The sequence below is a fragment of the Tachypleus tridentatus genome, chromosome 13, assembly GCF_004210375.1.
Source record: "Tachypleus tridentatus isolate NWPU-2018 chromosome 13, ASM421037v1, whole genome shotgun sequence".
In the NCBI taxonomy this organism is placed as follows: domain Eukaryota; kingdom Metazoa; phylum Arthropoda; class Merostomata; order Xiphosura; family Limulidae; genus Tachypleus; species Tachypleus tridentatus.
The window spans coordinates 89461421-89484716 of record NC_134837.1 but is presented as its reverse complement, the minus strand read 5'-3'; the positions used below and the strand labels follow the sequence as shown (position 1 = coordinate 89484716).

The 23296-nt window shown below is 33.3% G+C and overlaps 2 protein-coding genes across 5 annotated transcripts in view; one reads left to right on the top strand and one right to left on the bottom strand.

Annotated features, from left to right (window-relative positions):
* Nucleotides 1–203: 203 nt before the first annotated feature.
* On the bottom strand, nt 204–22624 carry LOC143236868 (uncharacterized). 3 transcript variants are annotated; one of them, XR_013019776.1, is made up of 3 exons: nt 22384–22624; nt 16824–16917; nt 8061–12734 (listed from the first exon to the last, which is right to left on the bottom strand). XR_013019776.1 is itself a non-coding variant. In XM_076475510.1 (2 exons), the coding sequence occupies exon 2, from the start codon at nt 4131–4133 to the stop codon at nt 1566–1568; it is 2568 nt and encodes an 855-aa protein (XP_076331625.1). In that variant the 5' UTR covers nt 4134–4189; nt 22384–22526; the 3' UTR covers nt 204–1565. The 3 variants fall into 3 exon arrangements, 2 of the variants coding, with proteins under 2 accessions (XP_076331625.1, XP_076331624.1); XM_076475510.1 differs by lacking the exons at nt 8061–12734; nt 16824–16917 and adding an exon at nt 204–4189 and having other exon boundaries at nt 22384–22526; XM_076475509.1 differs by lacking the exons at nt 8061–12734; nt 16824–16917; nt 22384–22624 and adding exons at nt 204–4189; nt 6491–6632.
* LOC143236869 (uncharacterized) overlaps nt 7079–23296 on the top strand; it is a 44880-nt gene continuing 28662 nt past the window's right edge. The window contains exons 1-2 of one of the 2 annotated variants that reach the window (XM_076475513.1): nt 7085–7216; nt 7311–7403. The gene's annotated coding sequence lies outside the window, so the exon portion shown is untranslated. Of the gene's footprint in view, nt 7217–7310; nt 7404–23296 lie in introns of both variants that reach the window. The other variant, XM_076475512.1, reaches the window with a different exon arrangement.

Here is a 23296-nt window from a genome sequence, read left to right as displayed (position 1 = left end):
GCAGTCTTTCATCATTAAATTTTATTTTTGAATAAATTTAGGAGGTTTCCAATGTTCTGTAAGTTATAAATGTAATTATAATCAGATATTTAGTTTTATCTTGCTAAGCGAACCTTTAAACATTGTACTGTTTGATATAGCAAAAGGAAAACCTAAATGCACTTGTATTATGTGTCTAACAATCTTGAAAGAAATTACAGCAGTGAACATTCACAACACAGTTTAATCAATCAACTTGTAAGTTTACAAGTGGTAGAACTCAGACATTACGTTATTTTGACAATTAATCGTTGGCATTTCATAGACATTACAAACGCTCATTTTATTCTTCAGTAATGTTTAGTATTTCTACTTTTAAAGAAAAAGACGGAAAATTTACAAACGTTGATATTCATATGACTAATACATATGCTGTAACATTTGATTAGTTTGTTCATGAAACGAAGAAAACGATGACCAAATACATGTTATTTCAGTTGGCAGCGAAAGAAGTTTTTTTTTTGTAATTTGTGATTTCCTGAAGTGCGATACATATTCTTGTTTATTCCACTACCTCTTACCTTTTACAAATACTACTGAGAAGTTAATACGAGTAACAAATAGCTAAAATTATTTTGTTTCGCTTAAAAGGCACAATCTATGATAAAATAACTCATTATATAAATTAGGCATGTAGAAGAATTTGTACCAATATTATATAATTATATTTAAGTTTATTTTTAGCTTTCTTTTCAAAATATGACGAGTTTTTTATATAAACACAGATGAATTATAATACTTTTAGACTTACATATTATAGGAGAATCTAACACGAAATATTTCAACACCATACGAGAGGTTAAATTATTTCAATTTTTGAATTTTATTATAACTTCGGAATTAGTACTGGAGCCATCAAATACCAGTTATTAATTGTTGTTAATTTTTCTTTTAAATTGTCTTTTAGTGGAATCAATATTTAGAAGCAAATGTCATGATTTCAAGGTTCATCTAAATATCTAGTATAGAATCTAAAAATATATCTTGTTATACAAACTCTGGAATTTAGCCACAATTAAAAATACAAAGTGCTATAAAAAACCTGAAGTATCATTCTAAACTTGCTTAAATTTTGGTATTAAACTTTAAAAGAAATCGAATTCTCATAAGACTATGATAAATAATTTTATGGATAATAATCAGATTAGTTACAGAACTATTTTAGGCAACGTTCTGGCGGAGAAACATTGTTCACCATCCGCAAACAATAACAATCGTTGCATTTCATTTACTAATTTAGTCGTTTATTTCTCACCTTTTTTTCTGTTTTTGTGAAATTGCGTTTAATCACAACAATGTAGCACTTTCTAACACAACTTTTGGCTCGAACCTTCTGGCAGTCATGTTTAGTGAAACCTCTCCAATATAACAGTAATGCTTCTGTTCTCTCAGTCCATCAAGGCATTTCATGTACCTTCTCGTGGCATATTGTTCTACAACTATTTTACTGTTCAGAGACAGTCAGCCATTAACATCTTGTACTGTTTTCTTAAAGAATAAGATATCGTTGATGACCACAAGTGATATCAGCTCGGACTTGCTTTATCTTGATTCTTCACCTCATCTTTAAGCACACGTGAATTTGAAACATTGTAAGATTTGCCAGTTATCACATGATTGCAAAGAATCTTTCTGCCTTGAAAATACACTACTATAACGCAAAACAAAAGTACAAGAAAAGCGCACACTGTAGACACACTTATTAGTATGATATGGTGATTGGGCTTGTCTTTTGGGCACAATACCTCATCTGGAATATTCAGGATCATCGACATTTGAATCATACTACCATTTATTTGCATAGGATCAGAACACACGATATCCTGAATGTCACTTACTATATTTTGAGAATTTCTTAGCCATGATTTAAAAGGAAGGCTTGAGCAGTCACAACGCCATTGGTTTTTCCCAAGTCGAAGTTCGAGCTTATTAGTGCTTGAGCTCTTGTGACCTAATAATGATTCTGGTAGCGATTCCAGTTTGTTGCCTCTTAAAGTAAGAACATGGAGATTTGGTGGAAGAAACCAATCTATTTTGTTTGACAGGAGATTGTAGTCAAGATGAAGCTCTTTCAAACTTGAGAAATAAGTAGAGTTTATTACGGCACCTCCTAAGGAAGATATACTGTTGTTTTGAAGGTATAAAATACTTGTATTTTGAGGTAATATCTCTGGAATTGCATCTAAATATCTACTTCTGCAATCAACTTTCACAGTTTTATCATGCCCTTGAATGTGGCATGCGCATGGTATAGGACAATCACGAAACACCGGGCAAATAAATTCATTTCTTGGTACATCAAGAAATTCTTTTCCAGCTAAAGAAGAAGGACCAGCACATTTTATAAGATTTGCATTAGGAAATATTGCATTTTTTCGATCTAATGACCTGAATGTTAAATAGTCAAAAAACCCTAAAAGGTTACAGTCACAATGAATAGGATTTGCACTTAAAAAAAAGGAAGGTGTGCCAGGATACTGCGGAATAGATCTGGTGTAATTATCTTTAGGTATATGTTTTTGTAGGCTGTCATACCTTTTGAGTTCTGTTACTTCTACTCGTGATATTTTATTAAAACGCAAAAGCACGCGTGTATTTTTGGAATAAAGAACTGGTACTGATATATTTGTTATTCTATTATATTGAAAATTTAAGGTATCTAATTGTAAGAGCATCTTCCAGTCGAGATTAGGGAATAGCGTGATGTTATTATATGAAAGATCAAATGTTTTTAAATTCAGTATATTACCCAAAGCTCCTTTCGAATCAATTGAACTAATTCGATTGTGGCTCAAATCAAGGTGTTCTAACTTTTGGAGATTAATAAAATGTTCTCCTTTTATGCCTTTTAACTGATTAGAAGAGATTATCAATGTTTTTAAGCTTACTAGGCTATCAAATATTCTCATAGGTAGCTGCTCCAATCTATTGCGTTTTAAATTTAGCTTTTCTAATGCAAACTGCTTAGCAAGTAATGCCGATGGTAAACTACGCAATTTGTTGGAGCTTAGATCCAATTCTTTCAAGTGAATGTTACTGACAAAATGCATTTTTGAGAGTGAAGTAAGTTTATTGTTACTGATTTTAAGGTGTTGTAAAGTAGAAGTATTCGAGAAAAAATGTACAGGGATTTTAGAGAGGTTACAATAGTCTAAAAACACACTTTGCAGGTGTTCTAAACCATTTAGAAGTTTGTCAGGAAGGTACGTGAGATTTTCATTTAAAACCAAATTCAAGACTTTCAAATTAGGAACGTTTTGTAAAATAGATTCTGGGAGAGTTTTCAAGTTATTTTGGGAAATACGTAGACTCTCTAAGCTAGAAAGACCATTAAACAGATCAACTGAAAGTTCAGAGAATTTGTTTCTTGAAATATCTAAAACAACTAGTTGTTCTAAGCCATGAAACAATTCATCAGGCAAATGTTGCAACTCGTTTTTGAAAAGGTAAAGGTTATGCAAGTGAGTAAGATTATGAAACACATTGTTTGGTAATTCTTTTATTTTGTTACTGCTTAGATCCAAAGTTGCTAAATTATGGAGAGAGGTAAACACCTTTTCTGGTATATTCTGTAGATTGTTATCAGAAAGCTGTAGTGTGCGCAATGTTGACAAGTTTGAAAACATGTTATCAGATAGTATAGAAATTCCATTTTTCACCAAACTTAAAGTTGATAATTCCTTCAAGTTTTCAAACAGCCACGGTGCAACAACTAAGTCTGTTCTCCGACTTTCGAACTTCAATTGCACAACTTGCATTCCCTGAAGAAGTTTTTCAAATGTAATGTTCGGCAAAGGACAATTAACAAAGTGAAAGTTTGTAATCTCTGTAATGTTGTACTGCGAAAACATTCCTATTTTATAAGGAATATACGCGTTGCATTCCAGTCTTACTCTTCTATTAACGGCATATTCGATTACGTAAGAATTAACTAAACTTTTACTATCCATACACACTATCTCAGAGCCAGCATACGTACCAGTTGTCCGATTATCACAAATACATGTCTCGCCCTCACTATGAAGAGGGCAATTAAAACACCAAAGACTAGAAATACGGGTCATCCCCATCAGAAATAATAAGTAAAATTTCATGACAACAGTTTTAATTTTTCGATTGTTGTGTTGATGTCCACACTCCTAACTGGTATCTGAAACAAATATAAAATGAAATTACTGTACGATTCCTGAATAATCATTTCAGTTTATATATCAGTCATCGAAACAGCAGTGGTTTTGATGTCAAATATTCAAGAAATACTGTTGCTTTAAAGGATTAAAAATGTAAATGTAATACTATAAAGTGTAACTTCAAAAATCCAGCTTAAAGTTCTATTTATTAAATACAAATTAGAGACGCAAGCTTACTATAATTTTTATACATTTTACATACAGAACCATTTCAAAATTGAGATCTTATATTAAAATTATAATGAAACGTAAACTGGTTCAGATAATTATAAACAACATTAGAGATCTTGTCTAAAAAAAAGCGTTGTACAATATGAATAGATCATGAAAAAATAGCCTTTGTCAAACAAATCTTACAAATTTCATACTACATTAACTAAGCGAAAATATTGTCGATTCATCAGTGTATTTATCACAGAAAGTACCATAATGTTTAAATAAGAATTTACAAATTTATCTGCTTAATAATCATGAAAAAAGTGGAAATTCTGGAAATATGCCAGTACACTATTTATCATGAAAGGTTATTTCACTTTCTTAATAATTTTTTCCTTCATGACATCGACAATTTGTTGCATATATAGAGAACGTAGGACTATTGCGTATCATAAACACATCTAAAATGCAGGGTTCAGCTATTTTTTAAACTATAATTGTGCTCAATTAGTAATTTAATCAACAGAGTTGGCATTGCTAGCACATGACTTCTAACTTAAATGTACAACTACTAATTATTTTATAGTAAATCTGGACATTCTCTACGCCCTATGACAGAACAAAAATAATTTTTAATCTCATGTCTAGTTTCGAGTCTTTGTAGTATATTTTGTGTATTAAACATGCTGATACGCCTACTAAATACGTAATATACGGTGTAACATTCAGCCAAACTTGAATCGAAAATATGGTAAAAGAGAACTCCAATGCATATAAGCGTACAGTCATGAAAAGTAGAGAAATAAGATGAAAACTAACTGGATTATTGGTTTTACTTTTAACAAACGTTAAATAAACTTAACTCAATTAATTATAATTACGATTAAAATCCCTAAAACTTTTGTTTCGTTCCTTCAATTTAAGAAATCAACAAATTTTTAAACCGAAGTTAATAAAACAATTATTTTTAACAATGCAGTAAACACAGGTAGCGCTGTTTACAGGAGTGACAGGAAGTACATCTTTATAAGTTTTCTTGCAGTAGCTGTTTCCTAAGTTTAATTGATCGTTTTATATCAAATATAATGCATTTACATGTATCTAATTTAATACTGTACGCATATCTTGTTCTTGAAAATAGTACAATACATAAAATGAATATAATAACAGAGTAAATATAATACTCCTAAGGCCTTGCATGGCCAGATGGTTAGGGGTGCTTGACTCGTAATTTGAGGGTCGGGGGCTCGAATCCCTGTCACCCCAAACATGCTCGCTCATTCAGCTATGGTGGTGTTATAATGTGACGGTTAATCCTACTATTCGTTGGCAAAGAGTAGCTCAAGAGTTGGCGGTGAGTGGTGATGACTAGTTGTCTTCCCTCTAGTATTACACTGCTAAATTAAGATGTTTAGTGCACATAGCCCTCGTGTAGCTTTGCAAGAAATTCAAAAAATCAAATTAATAATATTCACGATTACAGGATAACTCCAATTCTTTAGTTACATTTTTTTACTTGAAAGTACTGATACGCCTACCTAACAATAATATTGTAAACTCTTCGGCTATAACTTAACACTTGACACAGCTACCTCGATGTTGTTGTTGTTGTTTTTCTAAAAAAGAGTGAATGATCTAAGCAGATACCTCAGTGGTTCTTTACATCTGCATTTTTAAACGGTGTTTTTATAGCTATTCCTCTGCTTTGAAAAACATCGCATTCATAACTAATATTGCTGCAGTTTATTTGTAAATGAAAAATACTATGAAAATAGGTAAATGCGACTTTTCTAATTTGTAAAAGAAATGCATTTATACTTAACTGAAAGTTAGTATATACTCAAGAGATCTACAAAATGTAAAATGTAAGTTTTAAAATACGCGTTACATTTGTATCTTCCACTTGTAGCAGCACGTGCACTAAATAATATATATTTACATAATTCAAGTAGAAAATGCGATTTGTCAGTTCAGAATATTAGAAATGATTAATATTTTAGGTCAATATCAGAAAAATAAAATCGGCCCTTTTTGTTATTTATGATTGGCTTTGAGAACAAGTCATTAGTTTGAGAATTCGAATTAAGTACGCATTATCGTCTCACCTGGATGATACAAGATCGTTAATACTTCACGGCTTTCTCGGAGGTGCTGTCATTCCTCACAGTTACTGGAAGGAGACTAGGTTTAGTTGATGTATATTTCTAGTTAGGTATATAGCTGGTGCGTGTCTCTTTTAACTACAACATGAACTAGCAACAGGTAGACTCGACAAATAAACTTTTGTTGTTCTCTACGACGTTGAACCATCTGATCTGCTTCAACCTTTGAATTACTCTAAGAAGACATCATGACTACTGTCAGTGAGCAGTTCCTTACCCAGGTGTAATTCCCCAGCCGTTTTATGAAGGAAGAAACTACGGTACGTGCTGCTGCCCTCTCTCTACGGGTAAGTGGGTGCGATCCCAGGCAACGACAAGCGGAAAACCCGTCGGGAATAAGCAGAAAGGAATCTGGTCACTTATGCACGGAGGTTGACGGCAACCAGTTAGAATTAATAGGGGGAAACCCACGTTTTTTTTTAAAGTATACAAACAGCTCGTGCGCTGAACTGTTCGAACCTGTAGTATAAACAGAATGTAGATGATTCGGTTGAGAGGATGGAAAGGAGTACCGTATACCCAACTGTAAACAAATGTCGCAAGAGCAAAGGTCACCTTGGATTCTTAAAAAGAGTGATCTTTTATAACTTCAGGAGTGCCAGTCTTTGGCCTATCCTGAGGCAACTTCACGGATCTCAAAATCTAGACCTGTTAGTAACAGATCCCAAGGTGAGGTACCTTTCTTAGAATTAAACCAGTTTTTACTCAGAGAATGAAATGATTGTTACACTTAAACATGCCTTTAATTTTGCTTTGAATTCAGGAACGTAGCAGGCCTTGAGGATATATGTGTACAAGTTGTGCCTCAGCTTCAAGCATTAATGTGCCCCTGAACATAGTTTTCCTATCATACTTTGCCAGTATTTATTTAAATGTGGCCTCGACATTTTCACGAAGGCTTAGACTTTAAACATAAATGCTGACTAACGAACTCATTGTACATAAAATACTACCTTGTTGCAATGCTCTAAAAACTGATATGATTGGATAGAGTATTGTTATGGTAATACTTAACATACACTTTGTGTTCTAATTAATAAACATATGCTACCTATTTATTATAACCATTAATAATAATAATAAGACATAAAGACATATTAATATAAGAGTTTAATGGCCAGCGATGATGAACTACGGAGTCAGAATTTGTTTTAACATGATAGAGAAATACCCACTAGCTATTCGTATCGTGATGACTGCAAAGTAAGCTTTAAAGCATTCACGTGAGCTTACATGTAGAAGGTTAAAATATAAAGAAATGTCATTAATAACTCAATGCCGTTAATAAATCAATGAATCAAATAGTTTCTGTCTAGTGAGAAACGAACCGGACTCTATATTGTTTCTAAACGTCATCAGTGAATTTGTTTTTGAAGGTATTTTAGAAAACATTTATCGATATGAGTTTTTTAAAAATGTTAAGTATAAAAATATTTCATTTTTTCATTAACTCAAGAGTCATTGTAATGCATTCCACGAAAAGAAGTGACCCTTAGTCTGGTGTTATCATTTTTATTTTTGGTAACACTTTTCTCTTGTAGTTGTTACAAGTCGAATAGTTATCATTTCACCATACATCGTTTTCATAATTACATATTATATATAATTATCATAACTATCTTGCATTCAAAGAATAGCTTAAGCTCCTTCTCGAATTTTTCTTCCATCACACAAGACTTTTATGGTAATGTCATAGAAACTGTGACGTGAAACTGTGTAATGTCATTACGAACTCAAATAATTGCTGATGTGTAACTGAAACACGTTTTGGCTGATCACTTGATTAGAGTATATACTTACACATATTTACTTACATCTGAAAAACATTCTATTCATATGCATAAGTAAAGAGGACTTATTATATGATGTCTTAGCTGATTAGTTGAACTCTATAAGTGCAGAGATGTCATAATATCGGGATTACTTTATAAGACAAGGGGCAATGATATTTTCGACTTTCAATGAGACACGTATCAGGTGCACTTTAGCACGAGTATTATTACTAAAATCCATTTATTGACCGTCTGTACAAACTCATCCGTTACCGAAGACTGTAAACAATGACAAACAAAACTAAACGCATTTGTAACTAGGAAGAAATGTGATCAGAAGTCGACGATATTCAACTGCACCACGAGAAAGACATTACAGAAACTGCAACATGCCAGCCAACATTCAGTTCAAAAACCTCTTAAGTGCAAACTAGGAAGTATGACTTCATTAGAGCTTAGAGTGGAAACTGTGGGCATTAAGTAACTTGGAAGAGTTTGTTTTAATCTGAAGTTACGTATTGCACAATTATTTACAATTGTTACGGCAAAAATGTAAAGAAAACTATGTGAGCTATGCAATTAGCATGTGACCAAAATAATATTTCTTGGCTAACACGATCACTAGCTTTTATTTTGATATATTATTTTTAGAATAGATTTAAAAATTCGACACCAAAATTCTTCTTCGACATCTTTCAACTTATTGTGATCCTTGTAATCCAAGTAATAGCTACAACTCAGTCTATGTCATACTAAGTTTCAACAAAACTACTTAACAGCTAGCCGTCCTTAATTTTGAACTAAAAGGCTAGATGGAAGGCAGCTAGTTAAGACCACACACTGTCAACTTATCAGTTACTGTTGTCTGGAGAAATAACTGGATTTGATTGTAACCCTTATAATGAGGAGAGCGATTTGTTATACATTTATTTAAGTATACCAGTACTGTCTTTTGTATATCCATGTAACTATTTCTTAAAATTGGTATGGTTGGTCTTTTTTTTAATCTCAGGTTAAGTTAAATTGTTGCCAAAGTCTAAAAACAAGAAATTTATTTGCTTAAACAGTTTATGAAAGTGTATGTGTGCTTTCTTATAGCAAAGCCACATCGAACTATCTGCTTTGTCCACCGACGGTAATCGAGCGTTTCAGCTTAGCATTGTAAATCCGTAGACTTATCGCTGTCCCAGTACGGGACGTTTATAAAAGAAAAACTTTAGTTGTTTTTTTCTTTTGGTTAACTGGTCATTCTGTAAAAATACTTTAAGCATTCCCACGTGTATCAGTAAATTATCAACTACCGCCCTCTATTTACATACGCACATCCGTAAGTTATAGCTTGTGTATACTTTAATATTACACTTAAATGATTATTTTATTGCATAACTATAAGAAAAACGATCGTATGTCATCATATGTAGTAATTTATAAATGCATTAGTTGTAGGTGTAAATTTTATTTCAGCCCAGCATGGCCAGGTGGTTAGAGCGCTCAACTCGTAATCTTAGGGTCGAAGATTCGAATACCCATCACACGAAATATGTTCGCCCTTTCAGCCTTGTGGCGTTATATTGTGACGGTCAATCCCACTATTCGTTAGTAAAAGAGTAGTCCAAGAGTTGGCGGTGGGTGGTGATGACTAGCTGCCTTCTCTCTAGTCTTACACTGCTAAATTAGGAACGGCTAGCGCAGATAGCCCTCGTGTAGCTTTGCACGAAAATTCAAAACAAACATTTTATTTGGTTTTATTACGAATAAATTACGCTGAAAACTATTGTTCTTCTATGTTATTAGCTGTTAGAAATGCGTGTAGTTATAGATATCCATACTAAAATTAATTGAACAATTTTTATTCAACGAAATTCTGTAAAACTACTTAACAAATGTTGGTTTTGACAAACTGCTTTTTGCACAAAACTGAATTTACACGGAGATTTTTTTCCAACAATTGGGCAGTTTGGTATAAACATAAAAACTGGGTGGATCAAGGCGTAGTTCGAGGCCTGTTGCCACAAAAACACACCCCGTACGTTACTGTCGGGGATGTATCACGTGCGTGTCAGTCAACTCTCGTCAAACATTAATATCTCAGTATTGGATAATGTTGATTAGTTGCTTTCCCTTTAGTCTATTGATTAAAATTTTGTACGACTATGCGCAGGTCGCCCTTTGGGTAGCTTTGCGAGGAAATTCTGAAAGAAACAGACAAGTATAAAATTAATTTAACATAAATAAGTAACGTAATTGGACTAACTAAGATGAACCTTTACGAACCGAGTAATATGGAGAAAAACGTAAGAAAAAGTTCGACTTTACGTAGTGTTAGATTATAAATAACGTAATGACCCATTTACAATATCCGCCATCCATAAATTTTATTGTTGTGAGAAAGATAAATACTATTTAATTCTTGATTTCTTTTATTCACCGAAACGTGAATTTGAGCAAAGAAAAGATGATGTAGAGAACTAATTTAGTCTGTGAATTGCTACCTCCACAATAGTAAATGACTGTACGTTAAAATCAAATAAACTATTTATTAAATGAAACCTACTTTATCTTTATACTGCGCTCTTCCAAGCAGCACTGATGAGATATTAATTCAGCGAAACTGGTCTTCTGAATCTTTTAGTTTGAATCATTGAAAAACATATAATCTTCCTTAGTGTACAGGCCAGGCATGGCCAGGTGATTAAGACACTTGACTCGTAATCTAAGGGTCAGGAGTTCTAATCCCCGTCACACCAAACATGCTCGCCCTTTCAGCAGTGGGGGCGTTATAATTTGACTGTTAATAGCACTATTCGTTGATAAAAGAGTAGCACAAGAGTTGGCGGTGATGACTAGTTGCCTTTCCTCTAATCTTACACTGCTAAATTAGGGACGGCTAATGTAGATAGCACTCGAGTAGCTTTGCGCGAAATTTAAACCAAACCAGAACTTTAGTGTGTAGATTTAAAAAAATGGATAGTTAGACAGGCTCACTAAGTAACAGAACAATATAACAGCTTAATTTAGGATGTTTGTTTTTTTGTTTTGCCATCATGTAGGAAATTACACGAAAGGCTATCTGTGCTTTTTCCACTACGGGTATCGAAACCCGCTTTCTTGCAGTATAAGTCCGCAGACATACCATTGTGCACTGGGAGGTTTAGTCTACGATAAAATTTATATTGCGAAAAAACAATAGAATTATTTAATTATCTTTCACTTGAGAATCTGTTAAACACATTTCTAGATCTTAAATAGCGATGTTATAATGTCACAAGCTAATTCAAGATTTAAAACACAAGTTATTTATCTTCAATAATCAAAAGTTATTGTATCGAAAACTAACTCAGAGGTCAAATTTCAAAAATATTGGTTTTGCATGACGAAAATTTTTCTTTTTAAAGCTATACCTGCTGGTGAATTTCTTTTTCAGTCATTTACATGCATTTACGTTGTATATTAACACTCAACGTGGCATTACCTACCTTAACAATGGGTCATGTATAACAGTGTTGTACTTTTTTAAGTGTGTCATATTCAGTAATTTTGTATTCTCGACACATGCAACACATTTTGTATTCTACCCAACCCAAACATTATTTAAACATTTCTAACAAAAACCGCATAAAGAATTCGGCTTTAAATCGGAAACAAATCCACATACCGAACTTTTGTGTTTGTTAAAAAGTCCTCGTATTTTATTATCGTGATCTTTTGCTCTTAACAACAAACAAATGGAATAACAAATATTGCAACAGGCCTGCGAGCAGTTAATATCAATTCTTTCAGATAGGGCATACTTCAAATATCTTTCCATTCTGAAGACTAGAATTAACAGAAACACCAGTACATAAAGTTTTCGTATGACCAACCCATTAATGTTTTATACAATTTTATGTTTTAGAAGTCAATGACACACAGTGGTTATAACCCTTTTTATACAGTTTATATATGTAAGAGAAGATGATCACTATGATATAGCTCTTACTCCAAGTTACATGACATTTACAAAACAATTATAAATTGCATTAATTACTGTACTGTAACTAACAGAAAAATTAGCATCGAGTGTTCTAGAAACTTATCAAAGGTTATACAATAACCTTGTTACAAGGAAAGAACTATAAATTTAGAGTAATTAATATTAATAAAGAAATGTCTAAACCATTAAACGGCTTATATATATATTATTTTACTATTAAGAAAATCCCTAGTTTATAACACAATCTTACAATACAATTAAAATATTACATATAATGTAATATCAATTTCGATATTCAAAATAAACTTCCTGTTGGTTTGTAGTTAAGCACAAATCTACACAATGAGCTATCTCTGTTCTGCCCACCACGGGTATCGCAGCCCGGTTTCTAGCATCATAAGTCCGCAGACATTCCGTTGTGCCACTGGGGGAGGGGTATTTCCTGTTAGAATACGCATGTATATTACAATATACAACATACAGCATTTATTCAATGTTTCCTATTAGAACACAAATATACGTACATTATAATATACCATAATTTTTTTATTATAATAGTAATTATTCAGTGTTTCCTTTCAGCTTGTCTTCTATACTTCAGACTTAACATGCTTTTAATCATGTGATTACTCACGAGGCCTAAGAAATTAGATTTAGGCCTGTATTTTGTACACTTAAACATATTGCAGTCAGTTCAGTTCACTTCACTTACGTAGAAAGGTTTCAATATTAATAATATTTTGGATTATACTAACTTTTATGCATTTCTTTCCCAGTGATTTTCGCTCTTTTGTTTTTAAGAGTTGTATCTCAATGTTACTGATATTATATTTCTGGGTTGATCAATAATTACAACTCAGGTGAGCAGACTTATAAATTAATGGATATTAAGGGCTTATCTGCTTAAAGTAACTAGTTAGATACAGAAAGAAAAAATGTGCACACAGCTGTACGATAAACAAAAATGAGTAAATCTCAATGACATACAACTGAGAAAAAAATATATTATTAAAACATGTCAAAGTAAACAAAGGTATGAAGGACTAAAGATAACTGACCTGTAAATTAACTTTATTAAACTTTAAATAATACGTGTGTGTGTGAGAGAGTGTTTTCTTATAGCAAATCCACATCGTCTTATCTGCTGAGTCCACCGAGGGGAAATCAAGCCCCTGATTTTAGCGTTGTAAATCCGTAGACTTACCGCTGTACCAGCGGGGTACAAAATATCGTCCATACAAATCCATGTTATGTTTGTTTGCTTTATGTGAAGTTAAACTATCTGTGTTCTGCGCATCATGGGTATCGAAACCCGGTTTGTAGCGTTGTAAGTCTGCAGACATGCCGCTGTGCCACTGGGGGAGCTAAGTGAAACAACGCAATCTGTGATAAATAAAACTGGTAGAGGTTTTACCGAATAGGCTTAGTACTTTCGTGATTATATTTAGTTAAATATAAAGCACAGGAAAACTTGTAAGAAACCGCATTACCTTTAATTGTTATCCAGTTACAGACAGGCAAAGACAACTTGGACGACAAATGATAGCCTAGATTGGTTACAAATGTAGAGACGACAAAGTCCAGAGTCGTTTGTTTGTTTGTTTTTTGGAATTTCGCGCAAAACTACACGAGGGCTAACTGCGCTAGCCGTCCCTAATTTAGCAGTGTATGACTAGAAAGAAGGCAGCTAGTCATCACCACCCACCGCCAACTCTTGGACTACTCTTTTACCAATGAATAGTGGGATTGACCGTCACATTATAACACTCCCACGGTTGAAAGGGTGAGAATGTTTGGTGCGACAGGGATTCGAACCCGCGACCTTCAGATTACTAGTCGTACGCCTTAACCCACCTGGCCATGCCGGGCCTCCTCAGAGTCGTATTTATAAAAGATCAGTATTGGACTTATCCATTCAAATTTGAATCAGAAGGAAAGTACTAATTTTTAAAATAATAAAGGGTATAAACTACAGTAAGGCAAATTTTGATATTAGATTGTTACACTTAAACCGAGAGACTACATCTGAACCAAGGCAACTCAGCTTTTATAGCGCTTGCAAGATAATAAATATTAATGCTATTTATGAATTGAAGAATAGAAAATGGTATCAGTTCTATTTAAACATACGAAAGCTTTGTTGGAGCATAAGTATTAGAATGTATATAAAGTGACAATACTTAAGTTAAAACAACTGTTTTGGTATAAGTATTTATCACCTTTCTGTAATTTATAGAAATTCAAATATCATACTGATCACGTTTCTTTTTTATAGACTGAATTATGTGTTTGCTTTACTATTTTATACAATTAATTCTATTTCCTAGAATATAAGATCGCTTTTTAAACTTTAACTTAAAAGTTTAGTGAACAAAATTATGTATTATGTTGTGCGATACACTAATACTTCTAATATAGAATCTTATGCTAACAACACCCTATCACTCACAGTTTTCAATCTCTATCAAATCTCTTCATGTATATAATAAACACATCTTCAAACGGGTAACAAGTAATTTTATTTGATTTGGAACTTTAGTTCAGAAACTAAATTGAATTCATTAGTTTTTCACAATTCAAATAATTAATGTATTTATCACACAATTATATTGATAATAAATTGGTTTGGAAAGTATATTATGCAACATGGGTTTCTTAGTAATCAAAACATTAGAAAGTAGTTTTCGTTGTCATGAGTAATATATATCATTTGATTACAATTCATATCTATATCGTATATAGATATTTACATTGTGTTATTTAAGCGTCCTGACTAAACCATAATTACAACGATAAAATCAGGGGTTCGATCTCCCCCGGTGGACTCAGCAGATAGCCCAGTGTGGCTTTGCTATAAGACAAAACACACACACACTAAACCATAAATAGAATACAAATTTGTTACACAGTTGTTTAGTAAGTTATATAAATTTACATGTTATTGTATATGGTTCTCATGTTATATATCTCGTTAACAGTATGAATACTGTTCTATGGGTATATAATAAACAATTGTCAAATACCCAATGTAGCTTAATGACAGCTATTGCTGTTTGTTTGTTTTTTATTCATTTTGTTGTGGACTTAACTTTGATCTCTCATGTGGAATTAGGAAAATATTGCAATGACAATTAGTAATTAGTACATATTTCGAAAGAAAACAAAACTAAAATAAAAGCCTTTTAGTAAAATATTCAATAAAGTAATATTTCATTGGGTAATTTCAAATAGCAAATGAAATATTAAACTAAAAATTGTTTAAATTATATGATGCCTAATTAAATTATTATTTAAAAATATTACTGAGAATTGTGTATATTTTATATATGTGTTTTCGTAAGTATACAAAATATACAGATTGATCTCAGAATCATTCCTCAGACTTGGCAGAAAAAGTAATACAAAACAAATCGAGCTAGCACTATGGAACGCTGGGTTCATAATTATAACAGAAAGATTATTTCTACTGATACAATATGACATTTTGCGATAGTAATTTTTTTCCCTCTCTTAGTCATCTAAAGTGTGCTTTTCTTAATATAACTTTGACTAAATTTAATGGAACGGAAATTGTCTCAATAATTAGCCTACCAGGTTATGAACCGAAAGTTTCAAGAATCGAGTATGCGTTCTACTGCTCAATATGGTTCGCACTTGTATTTATTGGCGTATTTATGCATATATATATAAATGAGAGCCAGTTCTACTGTTTTGTTAAAAACAATCGTGTAGCTGGAGAGCGCTGATGAATTTTTGTCCTCATTCTGATCAGTAGCGCTAAATTAAGGGTAGTTTAGCGTAAAACTTGGGGCTTTTGACCTAACCAGTTCATCCTTAAATCGTATAAAGTACCATTCAAGATTAAAACACTTGATAATTAAACTGTAGTTGAAGTTTTACTGTAGCTAGCATCTTTGATACTAATACTAATCATTCAGTTAAGTCATCAAGATTTGGTTTTATGTTATGCTTACTAACAATGTAAAATGGTTTCATTTTCCTTACAGTAGAGTCATCTGTCTTAAGATATCGTTAAGAAATTTCAGATAATACAAACTAAAACTTAAAAAAATAAATATGTAGTTCTCCCTATTTTATCTTACTTGAGAAATTTACAGAGCCATGTTATTCTGTTAATGTTTGTTTAGTTTGTTTTTGAATTTCTCGCAAAGCTAAACGAGGATTGTCTGCGCTAGCCGTCCCTAATTTTGTAGCGTAAGACCGTCAAATTATAACGCCCCCACGGCTGAAAGGGCGGGCATGTTTCGTGTGTCAGGGATTCGAACCCGCGACTCTCAGAGTCGAATGCCTTAGCCATTTGCCCATGCTGAGCCTATTCTCTTTATGATGCTTATAATAAAATGCAACTAGCTAAAGATAACGCGGTATTTCTTATTGAGCCGATCGTGGCATAGCAACTAGTGTAACAGATTGTGAATATAGGGTTCACGGTTCGCGTCCCGTTGCTTCTAAATCACACTCCTCACTTTATGGTTACGAATGCATTATAAGAATGAACGTCAAAACTCACTATTCGACTAGAGTGGTTCAAGAGTGGGCGGTGGCTTCTGTTGATTTTCAGATTCCTCTCTAGTCCACATATTCTCAAACTGTGCTACGTTGACCTAATATTGATAGTACGCAAAACAAAATTAAAATTTGTACAAGAATTTCTAAAATTTGTAATATGCCCAGTTTCAGCTCAAAATGGGCAAAAATTGCACAAGATAGTTTTCGATCGTTCTAGAAAGAAACAATCATAACCTTGTCATTAATATGCTAAAAATATCAATTTAGCTGCAAAATGTTATTATTTGTTTTAAATCAGACCAGGTTTGTTTGTTTTGTTTTTAAATTTCGCACAAAGCTACTCGAGGGCTATCTGTGCTAGCCGTCCATAATTTAGCAGTGTAAGACTAAAGGGAAGGCAGCTAGTCATCACCACTTACCGCCAACTATTGGGTTACTCTTTTACCAACGAATAGTGGGATTGACCGTCACATTATAACGCCCCCACAGCTGAAAGGGCGAGCATGCTTGGCGCGACGGGGATGCGAACACGCGACCCTCAGATTACGAGTCGCACGCCTTAACACGCTTGGCCATACCGGGCTGAAATCAGACCAGAATGGGACTTTAAACAAAAAGATTTAAACGCAAACTTAAAAAAAAAGAGAGAGCCACTGGTGTAATCTATTCGTTCATAATTGGCGCTGTTAACACAAAGAGCTTTTGTGTATTTTTGCTCTAATATCTGAAAGAACCAACTATTCTTGCTTATTATTTGCCAATTGCCTAAATTTTCAAGTTAACATCCTGCTCTCGAGTTGCTTGTTGTTCATGATAAGAAAAGATGCCACTGTAGAATAGTTGTAACACACCAGTATGTGTTGAAGATCCATCACAAAGTTTGCGGTTGACGGAATTTTCGAGAAATCCTTACTCCCTTATTTGCCATAAACACCCTTGGTTCTCATAATTAAGATATATCTACATTGTACATAAGTTAAACGCTTAACCTAACTTAGTATTAGAGTTTTATTCATCTAAACATCAATATACTTGGAAAATAAAGTAATATGTTCCTAAAACCTCTTGATAAAATGTTTATTATTCTGGAAAGGAGCTTATATTGCATCAATTCCGTTTGAAAAAAAAATATTTTCCTTATTTTGTAATGTTCGTAGAAAACATATCCTGTTAAAAAAAAAGAAATCTAAACATATTACTAAAATAGGACTGTCCCATAACAAGACATTGCGTACTTATTCCAACGAAATAAACATCTGGAATGTTCTACGTTTTAAACCCACTGCGACACTTTTATGTATAATATTTTCGCTCCTAATGTGTTAATAATGGTTATATGAAACTTTCATTTATTGTGAGCCGATAAACCCCTGATTGACATATAATTATCCTCCTGAGAAAATTGCAAGATAAAAATTGTGAAAAATACTTTGTAAAACTTAATCTTTTCCATTTCAGGCTATAAGAGGATTATATATACTATATGATAAATTATTAAGTCTCGTTGTCTCGTTGCAGGGAAATCCCCAAGAATAGGTTAAAAAATAATAATTATATGCCTTGTTCATATTGTGCGAAATATGTGTTCTAGAAACATACTCAATAATAAAATTATTATGTTTTTAATAATATATGCAGAAATATGAAATTTGGCAACAGAAAATAATCACTAAGAGTAAGTTGAGTGTGAGAGCAAGAACGGTGGTAAACTATGAACCGAAGACAGATTTGTTTGGCAGATTAACTCTCGGTTTGTCTTTCAAGATAAACCATTAACTGAATATTTAATATAAAACAACGTGTTTCACAGAATGGAATTGTTCTTGATGCAGGTTAATCAATATATATTGTTTTTGAAGAATTTATTAACTCATTTTGTAATAAACAAAAAAATTAACGAGCATGTTTAACGTAATTTCATGATGTAAGAAAAACACGCGGGTTGAAGTGATAAAAATGAAATAAAAAACCTATAACCCTATGTTTAACGTAAAATATTATTGAGTAATTTCGTCATGTTCTTCGTTTGTCAATCGACCGTAATGCAACCGGTTTCCACTATGACACTAATATGGTGCTCAGACCGGATAATTTCGGGCTGCACACCAGTTCGTCGTTGTTGTCGTTTTAGTGTCTTTGCGATATTTGAAGAAAATATATTTCTATTTTGGTCTTTAATCGCAAAAATCGTGAATTTCGAAGAACAGAAATGTCGGACGAAGCGTATTCTCAGATTAACCACTTATTTCTAAATAATACCGGTAATTAAAAAAACCCAGACCAAAATTATCATCTATAACTCATACATGTGATGTGCGTGATCTAAAAGATATAGAAGAAGAAATGTTACTAAATCTTCACATTTCTGTGTGGTACAATAATAATTAAAATATCGCGCACATGTAAGGCGCTTCAAAATAAATAACTCAGAATGGTAAAATTATTTTTTATTCACTTCTTGTAAACAGCTTTTGTTGTGTATAAAAGAATAAATCATAGTTTTGGAAAATATACTGTTAAAAGCATGTATGCATGTACTTTCTTAAAGCCACATCGGGCTGTCTGCTGAGTGCACCGAGGTGAAGTGACCCCCTGATTTTAGCGTTGTAAATCCGTAGGCTTACCACTGTACCAGCGGGGATTGTTAAAAGCAAACACACCAGGAATGATTCCAATAAAGCATCTTAATATAGGGAAAAAATGTTTTAATTTTATAAAGTGAATTCATATTTTCACTCGATTATATCTCTACTGTCTTTAAACGCATTAACTTGCATTAACTTAAAAGTTGGATAACGAACAATGTCTGTGTTTAAAAGAAGGTAAACTGACTTTTGCAGACACCTGCCGTTACTTCAAGTAAACAGAAATCTGTTGCTGCTTGCCTGTTGCATATATTCGCGGAAAATTAAACATGGACTATCTTCGTTAGCCATCCTTAATTTTAAATAGACAGCCTAGAGGGAAGGCAGCTTTTCAACAGTACGCACTGACAACTCTAAGACTACGCTAAACCAGTAATAGAATTTGACTGTCACTCTTGTAACACACCAACGACGCGTGTGTGTGTGTGTACGCGCGCTTGCTAGCAGCAGCGAGATGCAAATCGTGCATCCTCGGATCCATAGTCCGACACGCTCAGCCTGGCCCGAGATAAATATGAAGTGACGGGAAGAACTCATCAGTCGCATTGATAGAAATTTATGTACGTTTAACTACTTGTTTAGGTGGGTTAGAAGCGTAGCTACTTCAATTTTCCTGGGCTGAAATTAGCGTAGTAGTTAAAGTAACGGACTTTGAATCTCAGGCGCCGTGATTTGCATCCTTTCGCCAACATATAAACATCACACTCCGAACTCTGAGGCCGTAGGTGCGTTATAAGAGTGACAGTCAAATTCTGTTATTGTATTAGCATAGTCCAAGAATTGTCAGTGCGTAGTATTGAAAAGCTACCTTCCCTCTGGACTATTAATTCAAAATTAAGATGAAGTCCATCGATTCAATTGAGGGTTGGAGATGGACGATGTTTACTGGCTGTCTTCTGTCTGATCTATCATCCCAAAATTAGAAACGACTAGATTTTCGTTTTTGTTTTTTGTTTGTAGTTACGTACAAAGTTATACAATGGTCTATCTGTGCTCTGCCCACCACGGGTAACAAAACCTGGTTTCGGGAGTTGTAAATCTGCAGATATACCATTGCGTCACTAGGGGACGAGACGACTAACTTGGATAACCCTGGAACAGCTTTGTGCGAAATATAACAAACGATCTATCTTACTGGAACTAGTGTCCAAACACGCTCGCCTTTTCAGTCGTGAAGGGTGGGTTTTTTTATATTACAATCAATCCCACTATTCGTTGGTAAAAAAGTAGTCCAAGAGTTGTTGGTGGATGGAGATGACTAGCTGCTTTCCCTCTACTCTTACACTGCTAAATTAGGAACAGCTAGCGCAGACACCCCTTGTGTAGCTTGTCTTTACCCCTTGTTAAGACTGTCGTATTTGAGTGAGTGAATTATCTTCTTTTAATTTCAGTAAACATCTTTACAATTTATTTTCTTTGGTGTTTTAGTAAAAGAGTAGCCCAAGAGTTGGCGGTGGGTGGTGATGACTAGCTGCCTTCCCTCTAGTCTTACACTGCTGAATTAGGGACTGCTAGCGCAGATAGCCCTCAAATAGCTTTGCGCGAAATTCAAAACAAACAAACCAAACCAATTTTGTAAATTGTACATATATATATATATATACAAAATATGAAAAATCGCTTTGAAGTAAACTCTCTTCACAGGCTGATTTAAGAGACCCGTATTTGTGACTTTCTTTGGAAAATATTTTTGTGGCCTTTTTATGAAAAAACTGGCTGACCTTCGCTTCGTCACTTTCGAGACAATATTGACATTTACTAATATGAAAGTTGTGTATGTTGACACTAGGAGAATCTTGTGAAAACACAAATGAACTTTCAGTATTTACATTAACTATATTCATACACTTTAGGTGACAATAATTACGAAATACATTATGTTTAATTAAAACTGTACTTTTTGTCGAAATTGGCACATTTGAAATCAGTGTTTTGATTCCACTTCGATTTGTCAACTTTTACCTAAATATATTTTAAGAGCATTAACAATTTCATACCTGTAGCCAAAAGTTTATGACTGACGATCTCTTCCAGAGTAAGATGCCATATTACGCAGAAAATAATCTAAAGCAATGTAATATTTTCACCAGGTTATCTAACATTATCGATAAAAGCGTAGACCATGTTTGATTTATCATATTGGCCTTCTAACACTTTAAAGTATTTTCTTTCTTAAACTGTACAGTGAAACAAAGATTTTGGTTTTTATCTCTAATCAAATACGTATAATTACGTATTAACGAAAATGTAAATAATGTACGTATTATATTAAATCTTTTTTATCACATAATACACATGCTTTACTGCTTTATGAGTTCCTAGGAGAAATTGCGACTTGTTCGTACAATTAATTATTTCATTATTACTTCTATACTACAGACTCGGTAATCTTATATATCAAAAACAATGTTATTTTTATGTGCTTTGAGATAAACACAACTTAGAAAAGACGTCTAATAGACCATAGTTGACTCCATCACATCACACACTATACTTTTGTTTCCTTTTATTTTGTTTTCCGGAATACCAGTTGTTAACAGGTGAAAGAAAATGAAACCGCATGCATTTAGAAAGAATAATATGTATTTCCTTCTGTGATGCAGATGATTGCTTTTTATACATTGAAAGAACTCGATTCTAACACGGGTTTTTACGTGATAAGATTTACAACAATATCGCCAAACAACACGTCTATTAGCAAGGCATATATCTAGGTAATCATCATGTCGAGGTAATAAAATTATACAGTCCATCGGAAGAATAAGCTGTCCTCGTATACGTCCTTTTACGGGTATGTAAACTTGTACTGACGGTAAAACAAGGAGTGCCGCGAATAAACAAAACGTAGTTAACATAAAACGTTACAGCAGATACAAAAAGTTCAAATCGTGAAATAAAAGAAATTGTACGACTCACCTGAAGCCTAATGGGTCAATCAATGTGTTATCCTTGAACTTTAAAGTTCGAAGTTCACATCTTATAGACTTATTAACATTCCTACAGCGTTGCATGTTAATATATATTTGACTCGTGAAGCACAAAACGTTATGTTACAGATGGCTAGCGCAGATAACTCCTCGTGTGGCTTTGCGCGAAATTCAAAATGTATACTTTATTTCAAGCGCGTAGTACCTAACACGCCTTAGATGTATAAAGTATGGAAACAGCGTGGTGAAACAATTAAGTTAATATCTTCAAACACCAATCCACTGTTATCGCGGTATTTAACACAGAGTAAAGAATCAAAACAAAACATTTAACAAGTTTGTTTGTAATGGGCACGTGCTCATTTGTACCATAATTAATTGTTTCATTGAAGTATTAAAGGTTTTAATGATTTTGTTTTATTGCAGCCAAATATTTTTATTTAAACCTAAATAGTAATGAAAGAATAGTTTTCTTGGAATCAGTTAAGTCTCTCCAACCATGCCATTCTACACATAGTTTGAAATTCAACCTCTGCCACAACTATTCAAAACATTGTACACGTCAGAAACTTCCACTTGCTTTATTTGTTTCATAAGTGAATACTTTGATTCAAGCACGTAGAACTTAGCACGCCTAAAGAGCAAAAAGTATGAAAATATTATGATGAAACATTTAAGTTAATATTTTCCTAACATTAGGCCTGATCGGTGTTATAACAAACGAATACAGATTTATTACGTTGAATATACTACACCTTCAGAGGAACCAAGACTTTTTTTTTATCAGTATGATAATGCCAGTATGTTGGAAATTCGTGGAGCACTCCATCAATACACAAAAACAATTTATTCTTGTTTCTTAAAGGCATTCTCATTGAAACTTTTTTCAAGTTAACAAAAGG

Bases quoted from the DNA above. Each gene is read 5' to 3' on its own strand.
- LOC143236868 (XM_076475510.1), bottom strand. From the start codon at position 4,133: ATGAAATTTTACTTATTATTTCTGATGGGGATGACCCGTATTTCTAGT.